Source organism: Puntigrus tetrazona, chromosome 18 (assembly GCF_018831695.1).
Source record: "Puntigrus tetrazona isolate hp1 chromosome 18, ASM1883169v1, whole genome shotgun sequence".
Lineage (NCBI taxonomy): Eukaryota > Metazoa > Chordata > Actinopteri > Cypriniformes > Cyprinidae > Puntigrus > Puntigrus tetrazona.
The window spans coordinates 24,570,306-24,588,915 of NC_056716.1; the positions used below are offsets into that span (position 1 = coordinate 24,570,306).

Consider the following 18,610-nt stretch of genomic DNA (forward strand, 5'->3'; position numbering starts at 1 on the left):
TATCAGGGCTAATTCTTTTTCGATGCTATACTCTTTTAGTTGTGTGCTTTTGTCACTATTGAATTTTTTCAAACATACATTATTTTTTTTCAGCTTAATTTCAAATGACCAAAAACTATTAGTTTTACCTATATCCCGTTTATGCTTTTAAATAAAATACTTCATTCATCATGTATAAAAACTTAAGATTTTATTTTCCACGGTCAAACAAGTAAGTTATTCACAAAACAATAATGCATAACATTGTTCTAAAGATAGTTTTAATTCATACAAATTAGAATTCCGCTAACCTGCACACTGCATTACAACACATACAGTAGGTTCTTTACTGTATCCAAGCGTTTAAGTTTTCCACCAACACACAAATTCGTCATTACGCATTTGCATTAGGAACGTGCAACATTCTGTTCTCCAAAAATGAAAAAAGGGAATTGAAAAGCCGCTCCTTCGGGGAACTTGCTCAGAGTCACTACTGTTACAGTAAACCGTTTCAAAGCCTTATGATTTTCTTTCAAGGACAGAAAAGAGGATACTTGAATGAATGAATACTTTCATGGTGATTTCTGTCCTTTTAAGAGCTTGATAGCTTCAGTCGTTTTTCCACTGTATGGAAAAGTCCAGACATTCTTTCGTAAAAGCCAGTCATGTTTGGAAAAACATGAAAGTGAGTAAATGACAGAATTTTCATTTTCGGGCGAACTTTGCGCACTGCTGTGGTTCATTGGCACTCTTGGGGAAGTTCTCTAGAAAGTCTCTGTATAAATTAGATCTGTGAAGACTCCAGAAAAGAGTTCTTGACCCGCGGCTGCTGACAGTCCCGCTTCAGCAGAGAGTTAATGGCATCCTCAATCTCAGTCACCCACGCTTTCTGAAACGCACAACATACAGCTTGATGATAAGCCCCAAGAAGCCATGGTTTACAGCGAATTTATCACAGGTGCGTTGTTAGGCAGGACGCGGAATTGTGAATTCTTAGCGGTCAAACATTCACCTTCACAGATTCAGTCTGGGCTTGCAGAATGAAGACCCCGATGCACTGCTGGTAACGATTCTGGTGCATTATTATGAAAGAATTAGGCAGACCGGATGCTGAAACATTCAGAGACGAAACGTAATCTACATCAATATCACTGCTGATCACACATGGGCTGCTCCATCCTCAATGGAAATGTCTGGATTACTAAATAATAACATAACAACCGCAACATGGTCTTAATCCAAAGAGTATGTGTATGTGTTGTGTGGCACGAGTGTGTGTGTGTGTGTGTGTGTGTGTGTGTTGTCAGCACCTGTGGCGTTGAGCTGGTCAATGTTCTTTAACTGCAGGCGGTCCAGAGAGATGGGCTGGTCCAGGACAATGAAGCTACAGCTTTCCTGTAATAAAATATCAAGGTCTTGGCCCACAGCTGAACGCAGGGGGTTCAACTCCACCACGCCAGACCTCTGCAACATAAAAACACGCGCCTGTGATGTTAGCAGTTGAAAAGTTAATAAATGAACAAACAATAGTGTGCAATTTTAGTACAATTTGAAATAACTTTTTTTTATTTTAATTTAGTTTAAAATGTAGTTGTCCCGTGATGGGAAAGCTGAATTTTCAGCAGCCATGACTGTAGTTTCCATTGTCACATCATCTTACAGAAATCATTTTTCCTGAACAGAAAGTGTAAAAAAATAAATAAATAATAAATATATATATATAATTAAAAGATACATATAATATTTACATGTATCTTTTTTCATTAATTTATCATTAATTGTTTCCTTGTCAAATAAAAGATAAAATAAAATAAAAATTATTACTAACCCCAAACTTTATGATTGTAGTGTATTCGAAAGTATATGTCTTTTTTTTATTTCATGTTAACTTTTTAGCATTTTATAGCAGTATTATCTTACAAACTTATTGTGAATTTAACTCATAAGATAAAATACATTCATATAAGTGTGGTCAAATGATTTATCGTGATTAATCACATCCAAAATAAAAGTTTTTATATTCATAATATGTGTGTGCGTACTAACATATACACATACACGTACTCTTTTCTTAAATATATACATGCATGTGTTTGTTTAAAATGCATGTATAAAAACATTCACAGTAAACACAAATACACAAATATATGTAAACAAAAACTTTTATTTTGGACGTGATTAACTGCGATTGTTTGATAGCACTAATTCATATAAATACATGTCCATTTACAGTAGCCAGTACAGTACTATCAGCTGACAATCCACTGATCTCTATTCAACCTTAGCGCGTTAAAGGGAGTAATGACTCGAATCAATAATCACTCCCAGACAGAATCAACAAATCTATTTTCACAAGCTCTGACGAGTTGCCCATGCTTTGATTTGTGTCAACAAAGACAGGGCTGCTAAGCCTTTCACAGTAATAACACCAAATAACAGCCACTTTCTTTGACTCTTTATAAACATGCTTAACACGAATCGATAGACGCACCTTTTTGCTTCGCTTGATCTTCGTAATTAGAAGAAATTCGTCAAATAGAAACAGGTAGACCTCATGCATCTTCGCATTTTCTGTGCGCAAAAGAAAACAGTGTAAGCAAACAACACGACCGCCCCAAAAGCATAAACAGACCAACGAGCAAAACTGATTTATTTATCTGACCTATGAGAATGAGCTTCCCATCGTGCAGAAGACTTCGATGAGACACCAGGTTCTCAAGGGTTACAGCTTTCAGCAAGTGCTTCAGATTCTGTGAAGGATCAAACACAGCCTTGAGATCTCTACGAAAGCACTAAAATGAATATATAGCATGCTTGAATATACAGATTTTGACATTGACCTCGGGAACATGCGCCCTCTTGTCTTGCTCCCAAACAGGAAGCCACACCAGAGCTTCCTTCAGCTGCTTCACCTTCTGATAGTTGTCCAACCACTTCACTTTTCCCTCAAGATCATCTGTACAGAGACAGAAAGAGAGAGAGAGAGATCTGGGTGGGAACTCTATTGTATCGTCAGCCTACACAAAGTCGGTTGGCTAAGGTTAGCGTGTTCATCCGCACCTCCCCAAACAAACATTGCTGCTTTTGTAAAACCACAGATCCTGTTTTTGGTTTGTTCGGTTGGAGACAATCAACTGAATTTAATTCTTCCTACTGCGTTCCAAGTACAGGCTCTTTCATCAACAATGACACAATCGTGTTGTTTGAACCCCACACCCATCTGACGACTCTTCGTGCGCTTTTTCAACTGCATGAAAGTCACCAAGAAGAGCTGTACACACACACACCCTTATATTGGTTATGGGAACGGTGTGATAAAGTGTGTTGAAATGAGCTGCTGCCATCCTGGAATGTTTTGAATTAAAAAAAAAAATGCTTTTGTATGGAAGATTAACTTAATCATTTCTAGCCCGTCTGGCCATAAATCAGCCCCAGAGCAGGTCAACAAGTCAAGACATGATAGCAAATGTGATTATTACCATCACTTCAAGCACATATTGAATTCATAACAGCCAATTTGAATGCATTTTTGGTTAAAAATAGCTAGCTTGCTATAAATAAAACATGTCATTACCATCACAAAGAATCAGTTGTTGGGATGTTTGTTGTAGAATAATGTAAAAGTATTTTTCCTGTTAATATCACTACAAATAGGGCCGTATTTTATTGTTTGGGTCAACAGCAAAATCGCGTATCACTACCACAACAATCATTCCCATCGTGGAACATTTTCTATTAAATTCTTGTTAAAATCATATGAATTAAACTATTGTATGATTGGGAATGGATGAAACAACATAGTACTATAATCTCACTTCCTTATCAAAACAGGGTATGTGATAAACACATAATGGATTTATGACAAGTTGTGTAATGCTTCATAAAAAGATAACCGGGCTTGGACATTCAAATGTCACATTTCCATAGCTTAGTAAAACACGGTGTACTTTCAGCTGTTTTGGCTCACATCTCTGAGGCAAAAATAGCTCTGTCTTTCACAGAGTCACTGCATGTCGACTGTCACCACATGCCTCACGAACAGCTCCCTGTGATGGCAGCCAGAGAACAGGAAAAGTCACCTGTCACCTGCTTTGACATGAGTGTTTTACCCAAACAGGATCAAAGTGTCCTCATCTGAGAAACAAAGATTATCCGTCACAGCTGTAGAAAGTGAAAACCAATTTTCTCAACTATTGTAAAAATACTTAAAGCTGATACTAGAGATGTTTTTATTGTTTGGGGCTTTTTTTTTTTTTTTTAGTAAATTTCAGTATGGAGCCAATCAGACTATTCGGCAACACAAAATGTTTGTTTATCTCATCAGTCTTTCAAAGCATTAACCATTTAATAACACTGTTAAATGTTCTCTCAAAATGAACAATTTTTATACAGTACAGGTAAAGTTTTGATGTCTAAATGACAATCTTACGATTTTTTTTTTTTTCCCCAAAAGTGCAGTTCTGAGATTTTTATACCAAGACATTTTTTTTGCATGTGTATGTATATAAAATTAATGATCTGCTTATCGGTACTGGCTAGAACTGTTATATCAGTGAATCTGTACTTGCATCTGTCATAATAATGCCACCAACTTACAAATTGCCCTCTCAACGAGATCCACAATGCTCTGTATGGTGTTGTCCTCGGCCTCAGAGCAACTCTTTTTCCCCATGTTCTTCAACAGCAGAGGGTACCGTGTAAACCTCTGCAGAGGAACCACCAGCAGATCCTTCACCTGCAGTCTGCGGCACTGTTCGTTTCGTTCACACCACTGAAAGAGAGAAAGAGTGAAGGATGGGAGGAATGTTAATGAGGCTGAAGTGATTTTTTCCTTGAATAAAAAGTCAGCTGATACAACAAAATCCCTTGTGTGCAACTGAGTGCAAAAGCTAGAAGTGACAGGGCAAAATGAATGTGAAGACAGCTTAAAAAAAATAGCTCAACCAAAAATTTAAATTACAGCATATTTTACTCAGCCCCAAGCCATCCTAGGTGTATATGACTTTCTTCTTCTTTTTTTTAACCTGGATTTTCCCAGCATGGTAAATTGCTCATGGATAGTGGCCATTATTTTGAAGCTTTGTAAATTGGATATATCCATCATAAAAATAACTTAACTTTTTTTTTGGAAGGGGGGGTTGAGTCTGAGTTGCTGAATTCTGACTCGTCGTATGACATAAGAGTCATAGGTCAGCCAAGAAGATAGAACAGTCAGTTTTTACATTATAATTTGAAAACTAGAAATATTTTTATTATTACAAAAAAAGACGTGTAGGATAGTTTCACAATGCATAGATCCAATTTACGGATCTTTAAAATAATGGCCACTATCCACAAGCATTACCCAGCTTAAAAGAGCCAGGATATATAAAAAAAACCTAAAAAAATCATAAAAAGTCATATACTCCTATGATGGCTTGGGGGCGAGTAAAATATGCCGGAATTTTCATTTTTGGGTGAACTATTCCTTAAAAAAAAACACAGTACTCGGTGAAAGCTCATGATGCAAGAAAGGGAAAGTAGCTGAGTCATCCCTCTTTCACCAGTGAGCTGGTCACTGTGTTCCTACATGAAAAACAATGGGACTGTAACCATTCAACAGTGGCATGAACCTGGATGGTAACGTTTGCCCTGTTCCCTGGATCTTGTCAAGTATTAAGACCAAGCCCTGATTTACTGTGTCAAATCACGCTTGCCACGGTTACCTTCACGAAAGAGCCAAAGTCCTCTCTGAGCTTCAGGCTGTCCAGATAAAGAATGGCTGTACTGTAATTCAGGCAGTATTTCTGTAGACAATGGCATATGCTGTCATCAAATGCCTGTAAAGCAAATATTCAACGTAGGAGAGGAATTAGCAGAGAACAATAGAGATTAGAAAAAAAAGTTATCTTTCAACAAATAAGGAACAAATGTTTAATGGTGTTCAGTTTTTTTTCCCCCAGAACAATCATTTGCTAACTGCCTAATATAATAGTCTACATTTGGGACGTTATACATTATATTTAAAGGTCACTGGCCATGACTTTCTCTTCCTACAAGCTTTTTTTTCTGTTTCAGCATTGATAATTTAATTATAAAAGCACTAGATAGGAATATTGGAATGATTTCTGAAGGATCGTGTGACATTGAAGACTGGTGTAATGGATGCAGAAAATTATTTTTACTGTATTTTTTGTTTAGCATAAGTGACCTTTGTCAAAAACATCTTACAAATATACATACGCTAGATATAAAAATGTCAATTTATGGTGTCGTACCTTTTGTAGGAGTTCAAGAAGAGATTGAGTACTACAGCTGTCTGGATTTGTCCACATCTCCTTAATGACACGCAAGAGGCTAGTAAGGAAGCCAAAGCTAACCTGCCATACAGTAAGAAACCAATTGAGACAATATAACATTTCATCTTATAAACTGGAACAAAGACGAAACACTGCAACCAACAAGCCGTTAATTTCGAGTCACCACCTAATCCATTAAAGTCTTACCAGACAGAGCTCATTGAGATTTGCAAACAGCCTCCAGGAGTCAATATCCTGAAGACACTCTCTCATCTGAAGGTCTGTTAGCGTGGTCAAAAACACCTACATGCAGAACAAAAGCAAACACATGTACGTTCTATTCTTACAAAGTAATTACAAGGTCTGTTAGCTCCGGAACATTTGTGCAAGCTAATCGTTCGCTAGTAACCACACGTCATACAGTAGCTAAAATTAAACTTTTTTTTAACAGTTTGTCTTTTTTACTGGAGGACATGTCATTACAGAATTTTTGAAGGCATTGTATTCACACCTCTTTTAAAACCATGAGCTGATCAAGGAAGTAGACACATTCGCTGGTGAAAAGCTCCCATATGGCTTCCTGTTTACGGTAGGCTTTTGGATTCTCCGCTGCTCCCAGTTCGGAGTGACCTCTCAAAAAGTCCTCCAAAGACATATCCTGAAAAACGACAGAAATCGTACTCCTTTAGGCAAGAAATAACAGGCAAAAACATAGATTTCTCTTTGATTTCAGACTAGTGTTTATTTACATTGTTTAGCTGATTTTAATTACAATTCATACATATCACAATGTACTTATTATGGAGTTATAAAACCAATCCAAAATAATGCCTCTTTCGGTCAACTGAGGAAGTGTGGTAATATCTATTTGTGATTTTTCTTTTTTGTACCATGTAACCTGGGGAGTGGCCATGGCCAAGCATAAAAACGAATGTGCTGACCTCAGGGGATTTTCAACTCAGTTTTGAGGCAGCAGCTTTGAACACTTACCTTATATGTCTGGAAGTCTGTGTCTCGCCATTCCTGGATCTGAATAGCAGCCAGACACTTGTCAATGTCAGCTACGCTGCGAGTCTTCCCTTTTGTCTGCTGAAAAACATCACTCACATTTATTCAACATCACAGCACCCTGCCCTCAACAGGTCTCTTTGTGTTTGAGCACAAACTGTGCAGCAGATTGCATAGCAGGACATGTGTGTTGTTGTTTACTGTTAATGGAATTGATTGGGGGAAGGGGGTGCGTGCATTCAAATCTGATTTAGCTCAAAGTGGGTCAGTGAACACTATGTGCTAGATATCATCTAAAAAAAATTACGAGTATCTGCAGATGGCAACAACCAAAGATCAAAAAGTCACGGAACAGATATCTGCATGATGGTACTGAAATGTTCAAATGTGTGAGTACTTGCACTTACTGTGTTACGCCTCGAGAAAGGCCACTTTGATTTCTTAGTGTCTGTAAAAAAATTAATTTTGTTAATTACTGCAAATAGGAGATGGGCCATAAAATTTATTTATATACTTCTGTTCTTTTATTATTTAATTCTACGGGTGCACAGTAGCACGTGTTAGCAAATCGTATTAAATCCAGAATCATGACATTGAGGCATGACTAACCTGAATAGGCTGATTTATTTAAAATATCAGCAACACCATTGGACACAAACAAATCTCCAGGGGAAACATCCAATCCAGGGAGACTCACAACCACGGAGCTCCGCCTCCTCTCCTGCAGCCTGAGAAAAAGCAAACCAGAAGAAAGCAGGTGAGTTCGGAGAACATTCCAGGCCCCGAGGCAGCCAGCCTTTCAAAGTTTTGCATGATGGATGCTCACTGAAACAATGTTGGTTAACCACTGAGCATCATATTTAAGATTTATTTGCTTCGTATTTGTATAAAGACACTTTCTACAAGTTCGCCACAAGCCGGATGAGTTTAGAGGGTAGATCTGCAATGTGAACTGCAATTCTGCCAAATTATTTCCACCTTTACTCCAGTCCGCAATAGCACAATAGCTCTTTAGACCACGGAAAACAATTATTCCACTAAATTAATCAGAGAAGGTTTGATAAACCCTGGCCAATGCGCTGTTGTAATCTCTTTACGCAGAGCCAAGCCATGCTAAACTTGAAAATTCAAGGCAGATTTGCTTGAGCAGAAAATCAAAGAATTCCATGTTCACATTTCTAACATGCCTTCTTAGTATTAGGTGGCCGGAAATGTGTTGCAAAGATGACAAACAAAACTATAACATGTATCAGCTGTACAAGCACACCATTGCATAGATCTACAGGCCTGTCAACTGACACCTTAACAGTTGGATATACTGAAAGACTGGAACTTTAATATATCCACTGTTTAAGAACAAAGAGCAGCAGGGGTGGAAAAGCATCCTGATTTTTTTGCCTGCAGCCATAAGAGCGAAGTCATTGTTAATCAAGTCAAATAATTGTTTGTTTTCTTCTGAAAACGTAAAACTCAAGTTCAAACTGACTTTGTATTAAAATTAAAATGGTTTACATGTGATGTAAATGTCAAGATTATAATCATGAGCTCACTCATGAATTGGGAACAATATACAAAAAAAACCTGTATTTTGGTTATGTGCAGTTCCTATCATTAGAGCTTATCATGAATACATTAAAATTAAACAACATTAAAGTTCCGTATAGAGATTTTGTAGTCTGTTCTGCTATGCTTCAGTTCCTGTTACATTTTGACATAAGGGCTTTTAGTCAGAGCTATGACTGTTCTCACAGACAACTGGACAGTCTGGTTTTTAGTTTGAATTACTCTCAGCTTTGTGCCCATCTAGCTGTACAGAGCCTCAGCGATGTGCCACCATGTGATGTGTGTCAATAAACCTTTCTTCAGATGCTGGTATGGGAGAGCAATAAGAGCTTGAAAGTAAAAGTTAATCGTACTTTCCATCTATCTATACTTCCACAATTATGTTACTGACAAATCTTTATCTGAAAATGAATAAGCCTAGTCATTTGAAAGTCATACAGTATAGAACTGATAAATATTGTTATAGACAAGACAAATAGTTCACCTTCATGCGATGTGACCTTCTTTTCTTCTTTACTACTTCTTATAGCACGAAACAAGCATAAATGAACATCATAACATGTATTGGAAAACATACTGAAATGCACCACCTCTCATGCAATCAGTTTTTCTAAAGCAGAAAGATGTCAATAAAACACTTGTTAAAGAATGTCACGTAACATTATGTTACATTTACCTCAGAAATCCCATTTAATGTCCAGAGCTAACTGGACCAATAAATCTAAAAATTAAGCTTTTAATATACGTGTTCTATATTTTATATTCATCAAGAAGTTGTTTTAAATATTTAATGCATTTTTTAATAAATCAATAAGTTATTACAGCCACCATTTCATTGTTTAGAGTTCAACAAAGATCTGCAGTATAAATATAATTAAGTTAAAAACTATATATAAAACTATTATATAAAATTCAGTTGATTACTAAAATCAAGTATAGATTATTAAACCTTGTTTGGATTAGCTGATTAACTTTTTTTGGTTTGGGTTTGAGCTAAACTAAATCATGGATGGATGGATGGATGGACGGGCCTGAAGGTCTATGACGACAACAGTGTACACAGCTGCAGATATGATAATAGTTTTTTCTGTGTTCATCACAGTAAATATAGGATCATATACCAATAAACCCTTGAGTCATATACAGTTGCTATGAGATATAAATTCTTCAGTATTATAAAAAGTGAACACCCATTCCCACGGCACCTGGCACGATGAACCCATTAAATACTTCCTTATTAACATTTAACTTTATCATTTGCATCCTTTTGGACCTTTTCAGAGCTACAGAGGCTAATAAAAACCCTCATGTGTTCACTATTTACACTTCTAACTTCTCTTTTGTAAGTTCAAACAGAAACGGAGATGCCAGTGCATTAGGCTTTGAAACCCTACAAGTAAAAGTCACTCAGCGCATCTCCTTTTTACCAACATTAAAAACAGGTCACTGCTAATGGCTTGTTATCTAGAGGCACATCCACAATGAAGTCCTAGAATGAAGCAGCCCTCTATGCTGACTATCCCCAACCCCGGCACAGCCACAAAGAAGGGAGCTTTGTCCTCGCACCTCCACGGAATAATGAATAACTGTCCCGTCCAATCGCCATCCAGGGATGAGCACTGCAATCAGACGGTGCCATACTGTAATTAAGGCCACAATAGCTGCCTAATTATCCACCGCTGAAAAGACGACCATGGTCCAAGCACAGTGGGCCCGAGAGGGGGGAAAAGCAGCACTAATGAGAGTTTGTCTGGGCTGAACGATGGGACTGTAATAGCTCTCTCTTAAAAGTTCATGCGCAGCTAACAAAGCAGCAATACAATGAACAATGAACCTCCCTCTACCCCAGCTCCCCCTGCGTCAGCATGGTGGCGCTCTACTGAAAAACAGTCCTGTTTTGGCCTCATTAACACAAACGGTGTGTTTCCACACAAACAAATTCCTGGATTAATGAAACAGCACTACACATTAGAGATGTTGAGCAACAAGTACGGGACAAGTGGTTTAAGTGAACAAGGAAATGCTGACACAGAACAAAGTGACTAGGACATTAAGGGCAGAATTATGGTTCACATGCAAATATGACTCGGCTGGGGACGGTTTATGCAAAACGTTAGATAGAGACAGATCACATACCTCTTATGACAGGGATCCTTGACCTGTAATCGAAAGAAGACACAGCAAAAGGTGAGCAAAGAAGCAACACTGGTCATCAGTTGCAAAATATCAATTTCAGAGAATATCATCATACAGTGTGCGAGTTATAGACCTCTAAAGTTCTCACTTCCACTGATATCTCACTCTATTGTGTTAAGGCTCGGATCAATGCTTGAAAGGAGTGAATGGAGCTTCTCTTTTATACTTTTGATCCTTCACCGACCCTTCCATTATTTGGTGATTGCTGACTGTGGTGAAAGGAGCCTCATCAGAGGGCTTGCTTGAAGCTGTCGGTGCATGAAGTGACCGATTCAGCCGATGTCAAAAGCTTTTGTGAACTACTACTTGGAGAGTTCGAAGAAGAATGAGACGGGCTTTCTTTGCTAAGAGCGGAAAGATTCTTGCCATTATATAAAAAAGATTGTATCACATACTATAACAAAAGGAAACCGATTATTATCAACTTAAAAATGGATAATATAAAGCCTAGAAAATAAAGAAAATAAAACTATTAAAACATGCTTGTTAATTGAAATACATCTCAGATCAAATAAACTAAAACATAAATATTACTCGAATAACCCGGGAAAGCCGAAGCCCTAAAACTACAAAATGGAAATAAATAAATACTAAATCTGAATTATAAATACCTGAAATTATATTATGCCACAAATAAAATACACACAAAATATTTAAATGAATTATTTTTTAAAAATAAAATAAATGCGGAAGTGGAGATAAGTTTGCTTAAGTTTTAATTCATTATTTACCTGCACATTACCTTTTTTAAAACCACATTTATAATAATTTTTTAAAGACATTTTGATTGTCATTGTATACCTGGTCATTGTCATCAGTTGTGCTTTCATTATCATCAGAAACTGGCTCTTTTGAATCACGAGACTCTTTGCTTTTGCAAATGACGCCATTGTCAAGAGTCTTTGATCTGTGTGATCTAATTGTCCCATGAATCACTGAAGATTCAAAGTTCCCATTCTCTCCATCCGACTGAGCCGCCAGTGGAGATTTCTGCCTAAATAATGGAGAAAGGGGACTCGTGGGAGTGGCTGACTCCTCTCCTAAAGGACCATCCGACTTGCTTGGATCTCTGTAGGAGATTCTCGTGCTCCTCATCCTCCTGAGAGTGGGGGATGTAGAGATTCGAGCCGGAGCTTGTCTGTCAAACTGAAATAAGTGTGGAGGCATGCCGTCAGACTCCGTAAGGGAACCGTACCTCAATCTGGACGGCGTTCTTCCTAAATCTATTCGCATTATGAAAGGATTAGCAGTTTGGGTGTCTTTGTCCTCGCTTTGTACGCATTGAGTTTGGGTCTGTGCATCTGTCCCTCTGACCGTTTTCTTTTCATGCCAGTCTATGTAACTCCAGTCCAAAGTTTTATCCACTTCCTTTCCGTTTTCACTTATGAAAGCATAATTCAACTCCGTCATCTTGAGTAATCCGGCATTATATATCCAATAAAAGACTGATTAAGAATCAGACGCAAGTTTGGCTGGAGTCATTCCTACAAAAATGCGTCCAATCCCAAAATCCATGTCTCTGGAGTTTCTGAAAAGCAAGAAAGGATTAGAAAAGCCACCAACTGCGTTTATTTAAACTTCTGTAGAACTATCCATTAGTATGCCCTTAGTGTCTAAAGAAAATTACTCTGTAAAACCATATGGACGACTGCAAACAATAATTCAAACATTTCTGCTAATTAGTTGCGATTAAAAAAAAAAAAGGAATAAAATTATGTTTACATACATTTCTGAAAACCTGCACTTTCATCAGTGGTTGACTACAACAACTCTTTTAAGGTCCTTTGAACTCCAACATAAATTTTGTTCACAAATGGGATTAAATGGGTTAATCTGCATTTACCAGAACTTATGACGTTAAGTAGCCAGACATTGAAAGCCCCTATAAATGTTATGCAATTTTCACAAAATTCACAAGGATTTTTTTTTTTTTTAACCACATTCTCAACAGGCAGTGTGTAGTTTATCATTCACCATCTTAAGTGATTTTTAAGTCCTTATATACTTATGTGTTTATATGCCGTATGTTCGGTTTCTAACTTTTAGGATAAACCAAAAAGAAGTTTTTTTTAAATATCAAATATACAATATTAATTGTGTTTACAGGAAACAGGAAACAAAGCACAAAGGGCACCTTTTATAAGGAATGACCCAACTACTGTACATTTTCAGCATTAGCCTGTATTTTATTACCGCGTGCTTTATTGTTGTGCATTATAAAGAAACTTTGGGTCGCACCATCACTGTGACAGTGCAGCGTGGGAAACAAAGGCACCTGACCCTGCTCCAACAGACATGGGCAACTAGTCTAGGTTTACGGCGAAGATCTAATTTTGTTTTAAATCCACTTTAATTTACCACAGTCAAAGCCACAACGTTGCCGTTGTCGTAAAGCATGCCGCAAATGCCTTATTTTGCTTCTATTAAGCCAAGTCGCGCGATCACGAACGTCTAAGTCTTCATACAAGCCAGTTATTTCTGAACGCAAGTCTCGATTCTGTACCACTTACCGCCCAGTCGTTCCCGGGTGATCTGAGAACCAGGCTTCTGGAGGGAGAGAGAGAAAAAAAAAGAGTTAAACCAAACGTACGACGTCTCTGCTGTAGTTTCACGCGGGACGTTCGTCCGCAAAATATCACGCGCAGCAACAGACTCCCGCTCCGTTTGAAGTGAAGTAAGCGTGCTCGGGCTGCGCGGCTTCAGCAGGTATTGTGTGAGGGAGGTCTGCTGCCTTGTCGCCTAAGGTCAATGGAGGTGGAGCGTAGCTGTATTGTGTCGATATATTTGCGAGAGCGCGGTGTTCAGCGATCTCGTGTTTCTTTAGAGAGGTAGGTAAAAAAAAGTAAATGACGGGTAAGGTGTAGGTTAGATGTCGTAGTCTCACACGGGCTTTAACCTCATGGAAACTCTGAGCAAATGTCAAGCATCTTAGCTTTCCTTTCTGTGACCACGTGACGAGGGTGCTCATTGAATTGCTATACATATTTATTTATTCATTTGTTTGTTCGTTTATTTATTTAGTTGCCGGCAATTGGGTCAGTCGCTTGTAGTTGGTTTACTTAGTTGTTGTAACGGGGTCAGTGATGCATTTTATTTAACTATTTTCAAAAAACACGTACTAAGAAACGTGATGGTTTAGGTTAAAACCTTAACATAGAGATCTATGTTAGAAATCTTTAATCGCTAAATTAATTCAGTTAAATCTTTTGCATGATCAATTGATGAACTGAAACATTCAGCACAGGTTCAAGTTCAAGTCATTATTTGTATTAATAGCGTTACAAATGATGAAGTCAAGTGAAGGGAAATCTGAAAATGATCTGAACAGTATATTTTATTTATTTAACATGTATATTAAATATGCCTATGTGGACTTCTATAATTAGTCTTCCCTGTTAAAAAAGGGACAAAAAAAAACTAACAAAAACAAAACAATAGAAGCCCAATAGAAACCATCATAGAAATTCTAATTGGTTTCCATTACAATACCATTATGACCCAAATACTTTTTCCAGTAAAACCATCACAAAAATTATTTTTGTAGTGTTTTTTGCTTTTTCCCCCAAAAGGATGTAACGTCCCACCAATAGACTCCATCACATACCAGTAAACACCATTATATTTGTCATTAAAACCAATACAGTTCCCATTATAACCATGAAATCCACTACATTTTCTGTTGTGTTTTGGGCAGAGGTAGATAGGTCTATCGTCTATCTATCTCATCTCGGTCACGATTTAAACATTTCCACATGTACAATTGTATTAGCTTATATATTTTCTTTGTGAACGGTTAAACGTTTAGTGACTGCGAATAATTAATTGCATTACGAAGCCAAACTTCAGCGATAATCGAGAAATAAAACAATCCATGTGACTTTATTTTGTTAATTCCAACCTGACGACGCTAGGTGGCAGTGCAGGCGAATTTAATCAAACAGAAGATGAATAACCCTAGATGTAAAAAATGTTTTTCCATCAGCGATTATGTTCTTTTCTCTTGTTTTATTTTATGTTTTCACATGAGTATAATAGAGGTTAGATTAAACATTTACTTGTGAATATTATAAACAGCTAAAATCAAGACTCTTATGCCCCTATCAACAATAACATGAGCTTCATACACAGAGCTTCAGATGACCGACCTCAGACTCCTGCAATTCAGCACACTTACGGATGTCATGTCATAGCTCTGGGAAGTCACATTTATGAGTGTGTTTGCATGATACTATAACGTAGGTAACAGCTTTAACTAAAGTCAAATCCTTTTAAACATTAGTTCTGCTTGTAAGCAATATTTATTATTGTCTGATTTCATCCAATTCCATCTACATACGGTTATAGTTCCTTTACAGTACAGTTATGCTGTTCTCTGCTGATCTAGATTTATTGACATGGTTTTGTATTTTATCGTGGTGCTATAAAAACATGCGCAAGTGTTTGTAAGTCACCACATCAATAAAGCTTTCTCCTGCACCTCAGTATAGTTAGCTATAGCTGTAGGTCAGCATTTTGGCTGATGTACCTTACCATGGTTAACCATGGTATAACTACAAATAAAACCTAAAAGGCATGGTTATTGTAGGTAAACCATGGTAACCACAAATTAACCGTGATTTGAGACTCTATAGACCATGATTCCAATGGGTATGTTTGTGTAAAGCATTTTACATCGGTTTAGTTGTAGCACTATATAATTCTGTGTGATGTTTTGCTTTTTTATTACACTACAACACAAAAATGCTTAAATTTTACTTATACGTAAAGAAACATGTCACTGCCAGCATAAATGAACCTACAACTTGTGGAAACTTCTGGTTTGATGTTTAGAGTGACACATTTATGTTTATTACTGAACATAAGAAGAACAGTGTTTTCACAATAACGTTGGTATAAATGACAACAATTCTATATACTTCTCTCTGTATTTCTACCATTTTACTCGTAAAGGATCGTAAAGGACGTTTTCACAGTTTGTGTCTGGTGTGAACTGCAAACTGTTTTGTGTCTGCATACTCAAAGATGCATGACTCATGCGATAAAACTGCTAATGTGAATTTTAGAGTGACACATTTCTCAAAGAAAGGCTTTTTGAACTTGATGGATCAGAAATTTGTAAAGATATTTGAGTCTTTCTGGTAGTCAATTGATTAATAAAAAGTTTCATTATAGGCCCCAAATGTGTCGGTAGTCTAATCTTTACAGTTTGATGGTGTAGTATTGGGTCAACAATCTGACCTCTGGCTATAAAAACAAATAAAAGTATACACTGATGAATATTATTCTGTGCTAAAGAAAGCAAAACAGGAAAAACAAATGTATTGAGTAGAATTACATTTAATTTTACATAATATAATTTAGAAAAAAATGACTTCTTAGTGTACTAGTAGAATGTGTTCATGTCTATGTCCCACATAAACACTAAAATGTTTTTAAATATGCTTAAATATGTTACAGAGCAGCTTACAACACGAAATCCACTGCTTGTTTTCATTTCAGAGAACAGTCGAGATGCGAGGGTGGAAATTTCCTGTGGTTTTCACACAAGCTTCTCACTATAGATGAGTGTTATTAGAGTCATCTTTTTAAAAAAAAAAAAAAAAAAAACTCCCCATTGACACCATTAATGGCAGTTTAAAAACAGTTTCTATTTTTATCTTGCTTGGGGTTTTAAAAGGTCTGGTCTAGAACCCGAGTACGTCCTTTTCCTTCTCATCATTTTCATCGCTCTCACAAGCGATTGCCCGTAATATTTAAAGTGCAGTAAAGATTCAGCTAGATAATCCACAACGGACATCATGGTAAGCCACCGTGCTATATTTTATATTCAGTTAGTCCATTTTACGTAAAACATTTGACCTTCACACAGTAATATACTACACAGATGACTGTCGATGATTTTGCCTTTTTGATCACTTTAGGTTTTTATTGTGCTGTCAAGAGCCCTTGTGCTGGTCTCTCTGCTTCATCTTTGTACTCAGAGTGTGGAGGGTGAACGTGTGGACATTAATACTCTGGCCAAAATGACAAGATTTTTTCATTTTAAGTAAGTTTTCATTTTACTGAAGTAAAGTTTAAACATTTATGTGTGGAATTTTTAGAGCTTTCTGTTTACATTTTGACTTTTACGTGTAATTATACAGAAGACATAATACATCTGTTTGATTGGTGAAAATGTATGTATTTTTTTTTAAGTTATGAAATAGGGCAGTATGCAGTAGCCATCAACGTCCCAAAGAATCAGTGTAAGAAAGGTTTCATCCCGTCGAAATCTCCCAATTTCCTGAAAGACGACAAAAAAGCAGAGGTGAAAAATATCATAAGTGCTGATGAAAATCCAGTTTATGTGGGCAACGAGCTCATTGCTGCGGGCGTCCAGAAGAAACCAAATACTGCTCATTCAGAGTATCTGCTGATGAACCCTCCAGATAATTCACCCTTGACAAACTTGCTGAATAAGAGAAATGATGGTTGTGTGGTTTTCTACACATTAAACTCTCCCTGTATGAACACCTGTCTCAGTGGCAAGTACAACATCATAGGAGGGCTTAATAAATTAAAAGCATACGGGGGAATTAAAGCTTTTGCTTTTAAAAACATCTGGAGTCAGGATCAAACCAGACAAGATGATCTGAAAGAGAAACTTAAGTTGATTGCTAGTCGAGTTCCGCTCTACCGCTGTAATGGAAATGCTTGTACCCTTTGTGGAGAGCCAGGGTCAGACACTGAAATCAATGTGTCTTGTTTAACTAAATAACTATTCATTATTATTATTATTTTGGAATGCTGAGGTACTGATGTTCAATGACTCTTGCTTAATTCATTGTCTTGACTAAAATGTATTCTGTTTTTTCATGCATTGATTCAGATGCGCTCTGCGTTATTAAAATGGCTTTGCTATTGTTTTGGCGATGTTGAATCAATTTATTGATGTTATAACATGTTGGCTCTTTGCATTATATGTTACACAATTAGCATGTAAAAACAAAATAATAAAAAAAACCACTAAAGGCCAGATTGCAAACTTGTGCCAGTGCAAACCCTAATGTGCAAACAACTAATGTCAGGATTTACTTAAGGCATGCAGTTAAAAAACAGTTTTTCCCCTCTAACGCTCTCACATCTGTTTCTGACGCAGAAAAATTTTATTGTGTATGTATATATACATATACATATATATATATATATATATATGTGTGTGTGTGTGTGTGTATATATATATATATATATATATATATATATATATATATATATATATATATATACATATACATATATATATATATTCCAGGGTGACACCAGGACATTTTTTAACATTGAAAGAGTGTGAGGTAAGCAAGGTTATTTTCGTAAAGGACAACTAAAACGAAGACGAAAGCGACTGATGAAAAAAACTATTTCGTAAACTGACAACAAATATGAAAAAACGAATTAAAATAAAATAACAATGATCAAATATAAATAACTGTAGTCATTAAGTTCTCACCCCTTGGCGGAAAAAATCTTTGAGCTGTGTGTGGCACTTTGGGGAGATACCTGCAAATGGCAGGCAACAAACGACTCGTTATCTAACAGCAGATCAGAAC

The 18,610-nt window shown here is 36.8% G+C and overlaps 2 protein-coding genes across 4 annotated transcripts; one reads left to right on the top strand and one right to left on the bottom strand.

The window, feature by feature from the left end:
* Positions 1-168: 168 nt before the first annotated feature.
* On the bottom strand, positions 169-13,757 carry plekhg7 (pleckstrin homology domain containing, family G (with RhoGef domain) member 7). 2 transcript variants are annotated; one of them, XM_043216667.1, is made up of 17 exons: positions 13,535-13,757; positions 11,826-12,552; positions 10,965-10,987; positions 7,875-7,993; positions 7,673-7,713; positions 7,248-7,343; positions 6,769-6,915; positions 6,465-6,560; positions 6,237-6,338; positions 5,685-5,798; positions 4,576-4,750; positions 2,820-2,935; positions 2,642-2,729; positions 2,471-2,550; positions 1,290-1,443; positions 992-1,089; positions 169-868 (listed from the first exon to the last, which is right to left on the bottom strand). In XM_043216667.1, exons 2-17 carry the CDS (start codon positions 12,432-12,434, stop codon positions 764-766), a joined length of 2,163 nt encoding a protein of 720 aa, XP_043072602.1. In that variant the 5' UTR covers positions 12,435-12,552; positions 13,535-13,757; the 3' UTR covers positions 169-763. The 2 variants fall into 2 exon arrangements, with proteins under 2 accessions (XP_043072602.1, XP_043072601.1); XM_043216666.1 differs by having other exon boundaries at positions 7,248-7,346; positions 13,535-13,751.
* Positions 13,723-18,032, top strand: LOC122323037. 2 transcript variants are annotated; one of them, XM_043216669.1, is made up of 3 exons: positions 13,723-13,852; positions 16,946-17,070; positions 17,220-18,032. In XM_043216669.1, the coding sequence occupies exons 2-3, from the start codon at positions 17,048-17,050 to the stop codon at positions 17,779-17,781; spliced, it is 585 nt and encodes a 194-aa protein (XP_043072604.1). In that variant the 5' UTR covers positions 13,723-13,852; positions 16,946-17,047; the 3' UTR covers positions 17,782-18,032. The 2 variants fall into 2 exon arrangements, with proteins under 2 accessions (XP_043072604.1, XP_043072603.1); XM_043216668.1 differs by lacking the exon at positions 13,723-13,852 and adding an exon at positions 16,640-16,825.
* Positions 18,033-18,610: the final 578 nt, after the last annotated feature.

What these genes read in the sequence shown, in the direction of transcription:
- LOC122323037 (XM_043216668.1), top strand. An exon ending in ACAAGATTTTTTCATTTTAA is followed by an intron (nt 17,071 to 17,219) that starts GTAAGTTTTCAT and finishes TTTTTTTTTAAG; the next exon opens with TTATGAAATAGGGCAGTATG.
- plekhg7 (XM_043216666.1), bottom strand. Translation starts at nt 12,434, where the DNA reads ATGACGGAGTTGAATTATGCTTTCATAAGTGAAAACGGAAAGGAAGTG. An exon ending in TTCTTGAACTCCTACAAAAG is followed by an intron (nt 5,799 to 6,236) that starts GTACGACACCAT and finishes TTTGCTTTACAG; the next exon opens with GCATTTGATGACAGCATATG. An exon ending in TCTCGTTGAGAGGGCAATTT is followed by an intron (nt 2,936 to 4,575) that starts GTAAGTTGGTGG and finishes GTCTCTGTACAG; the next exon opens with ATGATCTTGAGGGAAAAGTG.